This window comes from Pelecanus crispus, chromosome 3, assembly GCF_030463565.1.
Source record: "Pelecanus crispus isolate bPelCri1 chromosome 3, bPelCri1.pri, whole genome shotgun sequence".
NCBI lineage: Eukaryota > Metazoa > Chordata > Aves > Pelecaniformes > Pelecanidae > Pelecanus > Pelecanus crispus.
The window spans coordinates 16,955,758-16,965,706 of NC_134645.1; the positions used below are offsets into that span (position 1 = coordinate 16,955,758).

General features: G+C 45.6%; 1 protein-coding gene across 1 annotated transcript; it reads left to right on the forward strand.

Annotated features, from left to right (window-relative positions):
• The first annotated feature begins 51 nt into the window (after window positions 1-51).
• On the forward strand, window positions 52-6,826 carry FSAF1 (40S small subunit processome assembly factor 1). The gene is made up of 7 exons (XM_075708202.1): window positions 52-112; window positions 295-584; window positions 3,179-3,235; window positions 4,100-4,195; window positions 4,907-4,990; window positions 6,025-6,077; window positions 6,502-6,826. The coding sequence occupies exons 1-7, from the start codon at window positions 52-54 to the stop codon at window positions 6,629-6,631; spliced, it is 771 nt and encodes a 256-aa protein (XP_075564317.1). The 3' UTR covers window positions 6,632-6,826.
• Window positions 6,827-9,949: the final 3,123 nt, after the last annotated feature.

Sequence of the window (9,949 nt, forward strand, 5' to 3'; positions counted from 1 at the left end):
CGGGAGCCGCTCGGGATCAAACGTTCTTCCGCCCGCCGCCTCGCGGCCGCCATGGGGTCGCGGGAGCCGTGCCGCCGGCTGGAGGCGGTGCTCGGCGCGCTCTACGACCTGGGTGGGTGAGCGGGGCCGTGCCGTGGGCTGCCGGCGCTGGGCAGTGCGGCCGGGCCAGGCGCTGCGCCGCGGCACCGAGGCCTTCCCTGGGGGCTGGGGAAGGGAGCGGGCTGGGCGTTCACTCTTAAGCGGAGTGATGGCGGCCGCACATGGCTGACCCGGGGCACGTGTTCCGGCACGCAGGTGAGGAGCCCGGCGCTCGGGGCGCCGCGGAGGGCCGCCAGGCGAGCGCAGGGGCGGCGGCGGCGGCGGAGACCCGGGGACCGCAGCCGGCGGCGGGCATTGCCGGCGGGGCGGCGGGCGGGCGGCGCGGAGCCCGCGACTTCTTCGGGGAGCTGCGGGCTGAGCTGGGCGCTGCCGCCGCCCCGCCGTCCCCCGCCGCGCCGCCGGTCGTGGAGGTCGTCGTGTTCCGCGGGAGGACGAAGAAGAAGGGGCGGCCAGGCCCCGCGGCGGCCCCCGCCAGCAGCGCCCAGGTAGGGCCGGGGCGGGCGGGTGGGCTCCCGGGGGCGGGCGGAGCGGCCCCCCGGCTGTGTCTGGCCCCCTCTGCCCCAGGGCCGCCCTCTGCTGCGGGCATGGGTGCTGCTGGCCCGTGGCAGGGGCCGCCTTGTGACGGGGCACGGCACCGGAAACGGTGAACACAGCTCAGTTTTTCAAAGCACGGGTATTTTTCTTTAAAGCCACGCCAAAGACTTTACACTGAGCAGGTGTCCCTTTCACACTGGGATGTCCCTTTCTGGTGACAGTTAAAAGCAAACAAAACCCTCTGCATGTTTGGGGTTTTTTTCTGTCTCCCCAGTCTCTCCCCATAAATTGTGAGATACCTTCTGTAATTCCCTCCCCTCTTGTGCCTAGTTTCTTCCCTCTTGCTAGTACAGCTGTCTGTCCAGGATCTTTCAGCGATCTGCATGCTCAGCCTGATCAGCATCCAGTCCTGCTGATTCCTGACAGAGCTGCTGGCAGGGCAGGCTGAAGCAGGGGTAGGGGCAGGACTTGAAGACTTTTTTCCCAATTTCAGATCTCTGGATAAATATCCTGTATTTGAAGTGGGTGTATCCCAACAAAACAAGTTATCTGCAGATAGGACTGCCAATATGGCAAGTGAGTGAAATGGAAAACAAAGCCTCTTGGCTACTTCTCTGCCTGAGAGTTTTGTGTGCTGCTCTATTCTTGTGAATAGGTGTGGATGTGAGGTGTCAAAGCTTCCTCCTCTTCTCTGGCATCACAGTTCTTACCTATTCACAAGCAGCATGCATCTTGGAGGACCGGTGTTGGGTGGTCAATGGCAGAAGGCATGACAACATTAGATCTCAGTTCTCTGGTTTGCTTTGTGGGTGTTAAATTCCCTTGTGCTACCAAAAACTGTAGCTGAGTTGCTTCAGCAGAGAGGCCTGGATTAGGCTTGGCTGGAAGCAGAGCTGCCTTCCACACCGGGCAGAGGGTCGCTTGCTCACTAGTTGGTCTCCAGATCTTACAGGTTTTCTGGTTGTTTTCTTTGAGTCATGTTTACAGCCATAACACCAGAAGCCCAATTCTCAAATAAGCTCTGATGAGCCAACACATGGCTGGCTGTAATTCAGGGAGATTTACTGGTATCTGGGGTTTGACTGCTTGGAATTGGGAAGTTCAAGAGACTGACCAAGCAGTTGGTTGAATCCGTAAAGTTTTGTGCTTTTTCCAGCATGTTTTCCTCTAAAAATTGCCCTAGATACTTATTATTTTCTTACGCTTTTTACAACTTAAATATTTCTGCCTGAAAAGACTCGTGTTGGGCTTGTTAGTAAAATGCTTTGAAAATAACCAGGTTCCTTTGTGGTTGAAATGGACAATTTTATATACAAGCTTTTGCAGAGTTGAGACAAGTTTGGGTTTTGCTCTGGTGGGTGCAGAGGGAAGCCCTGATGTAACCCTGGGACCTGAAACTGTGACTTAACATCCTGGAGATGTGAAAAAGAAATGTGTTAGAAGCATTCAGGTTCAGTTTAAATACATATGTATTACTCCTGCTTCTTCAGAGGGGATAGAGTGCCCTTGAGAGTAAATAGGGAAGGATAAGGGGATGCTCTTGAACAGACGGCAGCTCCCCTGCCAGTGCCTCCTGCCTGCAGAGGTGGTTCAGCACGTCCTCCCTGAAATCAGGAGTCAGACGCCAACTAAAATAACCCTGGGAGATTTGTTACTGTTCTGAAGCGTCCCATGTGGGGCACTCCTGTAGCGAGCAGGTGTTGAGCTCTCCCTGGGAATTTTGTGCTGCTTTTTCTTCCTTGGATACAGGCTGTCTCCCCTGGAGAGTTTCCCTCCAAACTGAAAACTGCTGATGGAAGGTTTCAGTGTAAATCACGGAGCAGAAAAGATGTAGTTTTTACTAATCCCATTTTGAGCAAGTAGTTTCTTTAAACAGCATTAAGTGGGATCTGCCGTTTGCTGACAGCATTTCTTTTGGAGTTGTTTCTCTTGCATTACTTAAGCTGGGTATGTGCGTTAATATATGTCCATGCAGTTACGAATGAAGCTTGTTCTGCGTGTTGCCACCAGCTATCGGTACGTGCACTGTTACCACTGCACTCTCTGTCTTGAACAAAATGACTTAAAGTTCCTGTCCTGTCCTGCATTAGCAGTTTGATATGGATTTGGAAATGGAAATGTGTGTGATGTGTAGCTCACGTGGCAGTTTTTCCTCTTATAAAATATAACTTATACTTGAAGGAATAAAATTAGTTGCAGCTATTAATATCTTACTGAATTATGAAACTTCTTGTAAGATGTAGCAGATGATCCAGGCAAGAAAATGCCGGACAAAGCTATATGCTCTGTGCTATAATGGTAGCCTATAAATTGTGCAAGGTTGTTCCAGTAAGACCCTATAATATCTACACATTAAAAATGCCATTGGGACCATCTCTTTTAATGAATCAAGGTATTAAAGCTAGAAAAAGATACTGCTGGAAAGCTGTATACTCTTCCCTACCACCCATTTTACATTTTGTTGCTTTCCAAAATACTATCACTGTCAGCATTTTAACTGGTGTTACTTGTTACATTCGTTCAAAATGTTTTATTTTGTTTATAGACCAAAATAGTGGATGAAGAGAAAAATGCAAATGAACAAGAATTTAACTTCGAAAAAGTAAGTCAGCGGGACCTATTGAACCTCAATATTTTAGTGTGCAAGGTGTGTGTATTGGGAACACCTTGGGAAAGCTACGGTGGGACCGATGAGAAACGCTTCTAGAAAAGGTTCTCTCTTGTAGGTGAGGATTTCCTAATAGGTAATTTTGGCTGTGTGCCATGCTAAAGGAGGAGCATGCTGGCTGTTGTCAACTGCTCTGTGTGAAGAGAGGTGTGTTACAACTCTGTGGCCTTTCTTTTTGATCTTTCAATGAGAATTTGAGGAAGATCACTGTGTGTTAGCTGTGTAAAGCTATGTGAGTACCTGTAATGTATAGCATAGCTCTTTCAGGCCCATGGTGTTAATCTTGGATTTCTGATCTTGTGTGGGAGGGGGGAAAAAAAGCATATTGGCATCTGTTTTTGAACGGCAGATGACTTTTTTCCATTTGTGTTTTGTTCTTATCTGCTCTTATATGAGCCTAAGTAACATTGGCCTTCTTAGATACTGACTCGTTTGCAGGTCTGTGCAAGTTGTGTTACATGCGTGATCTCTGCTCAGAGATGTGCTGTGATCCAGTGAAATCTCTCACTGCAGATGCTGCGTGGAGCTCCATACTGCTGAGAACACTGAGGATTTAACCACTGCCTTTAAAAAGACTATAAATTCACCACTGATTTGCCAGGGTATTCTTCTATAGTGTCAACTATATGTATGTAGGTAGTCAAACCACTTCGCCATCTGCTTTATTTTATAGCATGCCGACTTCAGGTATTAGCCTGGGTTTCTTTAGGAGTATGACTTTGTTGTGGTCTGTCAAGCGTTATTTTACAATAGGTTGGACAAATTATGAAATGCTTGCAATTTTCTGTAACGTTTTAGGCTCGTTTGGAAGTGCACAAATTTGGAATCACTGGATACAAGAAGCAGGAACAACGCATATGGGAACAGGAGCGTGCTATCATGCTGGGAGCCAAGGTAATTGTCGCTTGGTTTTTGTGCTAGGCAGTCACCCAGCTGTTACAGTGCAGGAAAGGAGTAGAAAACACTGGGGGGGGTTTGCCACTACTTCTTTAAAACACAAGATTCCCCACCCTGATCCTTCTTTCACTTCATCCTTACTTTTACATTTTCTATTCTGTCTTGTCTATTTTCTGTTGATGTTTGGAAAATTAGTATGGTTGTGTTATCAGAGATGTTGTTTAGATGAAATATGACTGTCTGGGGTAGAAAACATTTACTAATTTTTTTAATCAGGCTATTCAAAACTAAATTGTTGGAGGGAGGGGCTTGCTTTTTAAAGCTTCACTCTCCCAGTGAATTAAAGATGGAGAAGACTTTTCAGTTTTATCATCAGTAGTGTAGAGGAAAAAAATAATTTTTTTAGGTCTTCTTTGGGTGGTGTGGAGGGGTATGGGTTTTCTTTCTAGCTGAGAGTGTATGTGGAAACCTTGTAGGACTGATATAGAGCGTAAGCCTCCCTCTCTACTGGCCCCACCAAGAAAGATATGGTTTCTGTGTGCCTACCTTACATCCCTTAAGTCTCTTCCTCTCGCCTAAGAGGAAACAAACCATTTCTAATGTTTCCCCAGCACCACCTGAAAAATATTTTCCATGCAAGTGTGTGAATATTTTTTTGAACGTATTTGAAAATTTCATCAGTGGTATCCCTCCCAATCTTTATTGCAGCCCCCCAAAAAGGAACACGTGAACTACAAGACTTACCAAGAGAAAATGAAAGGGGAAAAAACCGCAAAGGATGATATGGGAAAGGTTTGTGTGAAATTTTCTGTGTAAAAAGGCAGCATGTGAGAGCTAGCCCAAAAGCCTGGCAGGTAATGGCTCAGGTGCAGGAGGAGTGCCTGAGCTTGACACCCACTGCTCCCCATGGAGTGGGTTCCTGGCTCCAGCAGGACTAATTGCGTCACTAAAAGCTGGTTGTGTGCAGGATGAAGGGCACAGAGCTAGGCTTGTGTTGTGGTGGGTGTCACTGCCTCATCCTTTGAGGCTGATAGACTGATGACACAAAATCAGCAGGTTTTTTTTTTCCTTGCCTCTTAAAGCCGGGGGGGGGGGGGGGGCGGGCGGGAAAGGTGTTCAATTAAAGTTTGTTGCATGTTTTCTAACCACAGAGAGCCAGATCTTCAGCTGGTTTTATATCAGCACAATTCCATCTAGGATCTTGCTCATTATTTAAAGCAAGGGTGAGGTTTCTGTTGCATCCATCCTCTAGCATGGCCCATCTGGCTCCAAGCCTACTCCCTGCCTCCCCGTGGAGCCTTCTCATGTAGGCGGGAGCAGGCTGCAGGGCAGGCGATTGCTCTAGCAGCCTGTTTCCTGCCACCCTCTTTCCCAGGGGACCTACTTCTCCTCCTCTGTCACATGGCTCAAAGTGCATCCAGTGCCTGACGAGATGTGGTTGAACCCTGTCATTTGACAGGTATGCTCAGTCAGGCGACTAGGCACACCTGCCTGGTAGCAAGTCCATCTTTTGACCCAAGGATCTGCCACATGCCCAAGAAGCAAGCCTTTCTCCCCTTGTGTTGCTGGATTTGTGCCTCCTCATGTGGCAGGGGCAGCACGTTGGTCATGAGAGGGCTGTGCTTTCCATAAGGTGACAGGAAGGGCTCTGGGCACTCCTAGCAGTGCCTCTGTAATGCATTGCATCACTTGGCCTGTTAGGTCTCCCTGCTTTAAATGCCTGCTGCTCCGTGAAGCAAAGGCTACTTGAGTGTTTTGTGTGCAGATGGTTGTTTATCCAAGATGCTCTGTTTCTTTTCCATTAAAATACGTGTCTTTAAAAACAGGAACATAAAGGTGATTCTCTTAAGAAGAAGAAGAAGAAAGAACAGAAGGAGAGGTGAGCTGTTTTTAACATGGTTAAAATAAACTTGCTTTTATACAGCCTCCCCAGTGTATAGCCCTTACGTAACTGTGCAGAGTCTTACACCAGAAGTCAGGCAAATCACAGTGGAAGGAACTTCTCCAACTGCAGAAGAACTGTTAGTCACAAAATGGTGACCTTGCTCTGTGTCTAGCAGTTTCAGAGGCCTTAGTTACACAGCTTGTGTGTCATTTCTGCCCCAACATGTCTAAGACTGCAGCTGGAGCCGAGATGGATGGAAATCCCTGTGTGCGGACCCAGGGTATGCCACTCACTCAGAGCCCTGGAAATAATTTTTGCAAAACACAAGCTACAGTATACAGAGGCTTGAAAGGTGAAGGGAAGCTTCATGAGTTTCTGGTGTATTTCTTAATCCATTGTTTCCCCCTTCCTATTACAGGAAGGCCAAAAGGAAGAAATCGGTGCCTAGCATTTGGCCTGCAGGACAAGTGGGAAAATTCAGAGATGGGACCTTGATTCTGCAAAGCTATGACATAAAGAAAATTAAATCATCTAAAGTTATCAAATGAACTTCTGGTACAAAGTGAAATGGACAATACGCATAAGATAGAATTCACATTGCTACCAACACGGACTTACAGAGCCTATCACCGTCCCACCATGTCCTGATTCTTTTACCTTGTTTTTTATTGTAGGATTTCCTATCTTCAGTTCTGCCTTGGGGAAAATATGAGAATTTACCATTTTATAAATAAAAAGAAGACTTTTTTATTAAGAAAGTTACACGGGCTGTTTTTATTAGTTAATATGTGTTAAAGAAAGCATTTCACTTTCTAGAATTAACTTATTGGCTGTAAGTAAAAAATTTAATTCACTGATGTATTAAAATATATAGCTTTTTGCTTTCATCTGGAAGGAATATGGAAAAAGCAATACCTTATTTGCTCTGAACCTGAAGCAGGTATTCTGAAACACTTACCAGGTATGTATCTGTTTCTGTATCTGTATGAATTGTTAGCGGATAGTGGAACTGCACAACAAACAGTTTTCCTGTCCAGCAAAACCTCTTAAGGTTTCAAAATTTTCTGCTTTGGAATGCAAATGAGATTTTCTGAAATTTTGACCCAGGTCAGAGTTACAGACTCAACTTGTATATCTCTGCAGAGATGTCCAAATAAGCACCATTTCATATGGTGGTTTGGTGGCTTGGTTGGTTGGTTTGTAAAAAGAAAAACATGTAAGACTGAGCCAAATGAGGCACAGATACTCAATAGCAACTGTTTGTTCATGGTTAACTTGTGTGTGTTTGTGTTCCCATGCTCATAAGGTTTTTCTGTGATATCTTTATCAAAAGTGAAGTTCTAGTGCTATTTGGATTTCAGCAATTTGGTGTTTCTGGAAGAACAGTTTTGTCCTCTGTAGCTAAATATTTTTTTGTTTTTAAGGTTGTGTTTCTATTAGAAATGGCAATGGTTAGTAACCTTCCAAAATGTCCTCTCCGCTATACCTCAGTCTAAAGAAACTTGAATATTTTAGAGGGAGGCAAAAATAAGGTTAACTGTTAAATGACAGAGGAAAAATTTCACACTGTGTTCTTTATATGTAAGGTTATTTGGAGCTTGTTTGAACAGCTCTGGCAGTGAAGCAGGTGTATACGAGAAGGAAAACAACCCTCACTGGAGAAACTTCTTATAGGTGTGTTGGTGAAATTCAGCATACCCCTGTGGGCTGGGGAAGCAAAGCATGCTTCCTGGCTGCCACCTGGGAGACTGAATAAGGTGATCTCTAACCCTGAGCGAGCGGCGAGGTCTGTGTCAGCTTGCAGCTCGCAACAAGAACAGGAGCATAGTCCTCTCCCCAAACAGCAGTATCAGAGGCTGCACCCTTCACAGGGTAGGAAAGTATTCTGGGGTAGGGAGAGCTGCACCACAGAAAGGGATGCTTTCTGGCACACTCCTTCCCCCACACCTTCCACCTTACTTTCAGGTCCTGGAGAGCCCTGCCAGCACAGAGAGGACTAAGAGGAGGGAGAGGGCCTGGAGGGCACGAGAGCTGGGTAAAAAGCAGAAGGGAGTGTTTCTGGAGCCATGTGGGAAGAGGAGGGGTGTGCAGAGTTGGGTTGCTAAATACTTCTATCACATACCATAATTGCATCATTCAGTCTCCTCTTACTTCAGTATTGGTTGCAGATTCAAACTGGAATTAACAATCCTGTCTGGTTACAGACTTAGAGAAATGTCAAATCGTGATTGCATGTGAAGATGTAATCACTAAGCAGAACTGAGTACAGAGCATCAAGACTTGTTGAGGCAACAGATGGGCTTTGGATGTTGTGGGATAACCTGTATTTTTTAATTCCTGGTTAATCCTTGAGCTCAGTTTTTCACTGCTCACTTCTAGATAGTTTTGTTCAACTGGCTTTGGGTATAATCTGTTGTGGGATTTTATGTACTCAATCAGCTTTGGTAATTGAAAGGGTTCACTTTCCACCTCCACAGCTCCCAAAAGCTATTTAGGACTGAAACTTGGTCAGAATGGAGTGTCTAATTTTTGCAGTCCTTGTCTCAAGCTTTTAAGCTCTGTTAAAGAAGAGTTGAGAAAAAAATCAGTTCTTAAAATAAAAAGTTGAAAACTGAAATGCTAAGCTGACAGCAGAACGTGAAAGCTTGGGGGAAAAAAAACCCCAAAATAAAAGCTTATTAAGAATTTTGCATTTTGTCACTTGTTTAACATTGGTGTGTATGCATTATGAAAGGTTTCTGTTATATGGTGATAGGTTGCTTTTTTATATCAAATCCCGAAGGTGATTTGAGCTGGCCATGCTACATCCTTGTAGGATGCTCTTCTCAGGTAAACATGGTACTTTCAGTCCTATTTTGTTATTAGACGCAGTAACAAAAATGGTAACAACTGACATTTGGCAAACAAAACTGTTGAGAACCTGTTATGCACCTCGTGTTTCTCTGGATTGGCATGTGTTACTAATCGAGTAATTAACAGTATGTAGATGTATGTTCAGGCAGCAAGCTGTGTTGCTTTTGGAGCATGCACTGATACACAAAAGCCAGTGTTGACTGAATAACTGATTGATTATGGGCAAGGGAGAGCAGGGACCATCTTATTTTGCCCTCTACCTGCAGTCAGATAGAGGAATGAGTGATAAAGGAAGAATGCAAGGATTTCTCCTTATCTGCTCTCTTTCGCATGCCTCTTCCTGTGACAGTTAGCTTTATTCTGTTTCCCCATGTGCTAAAACCATTGTGATTATCCTTCCTCCCAGTAAAACCCTTTGCCATGAAGGAGTTGAGGCCAAGTTGTTTCCTGCAGGAAGACAACAAAAAAAAAAAAAAGGCCATGTTGGATGGTGTCTCCACACTCCTGTCTGTGCTTATTCCTGATTGTTTTGGCTGGGTTTCTGTTTCTTACTCTGGTGCTGCTGTTAGTGTGTTGGCATGCTTTATTCTGCTTTATTAACAGACATTTATGAAGGTCGCATAGCTTCACTGAGGGCCTTTTTGCAGGGACTGAGTGTGCTGCCTCTGTAGCATTGCTCAGTCCCCCACAAGGCATGTGCTTGATAGAGGCGCGAAGCTCCAAGATGATACGTCATTTTAAACCATCTCGCAAAGTTAAGCCTTTTGTGCCCTGACAAGCTTTCTGCCCAGTCTGACTTTTACACTTACCCAAAGGCCTTTCCAGTCGGATCCTACTGGTGTCACAGTTACTTCCAGGCTCTGCTTACTCCAATGTCAGAAATTTCTAGAGGCTGGGAAGTCACCCAAAGTGTCTAAGATGGGTTGGAGCTAAGTAACACATCTCCAGGTACTCTATAACCAACATGAGCTGGAGCTAATGGAGTGGTGCTGAGAAAGAGAGGTGTTTCATGC

Excerpts from the sequence above, each read along its gene's own strand:
- FSAF1 (XM_075708202.1), top strand. The coding sequence starts at position 52 with ATGGGGTCGCGGGAGCCGTGCCGCCGGCTGGAGGCGGTGCTCGGCGCG. Across the intron at positions 4,196-4,906 it reads CTATCATGCTGGGAGCCAAG|CCCCCCAAAAAGGAACACGT; the intron begins GTAATTGTCGCT and ends TCTTTATTGCAG. Across the intron at positions 4,991-6,024 it reads CAAAGGATGATATGGGAAAG|GAACATAAAGGTGATTCTCT; the intron begins GTTTGTGTGAAA and ends CTTTAAAAACAG.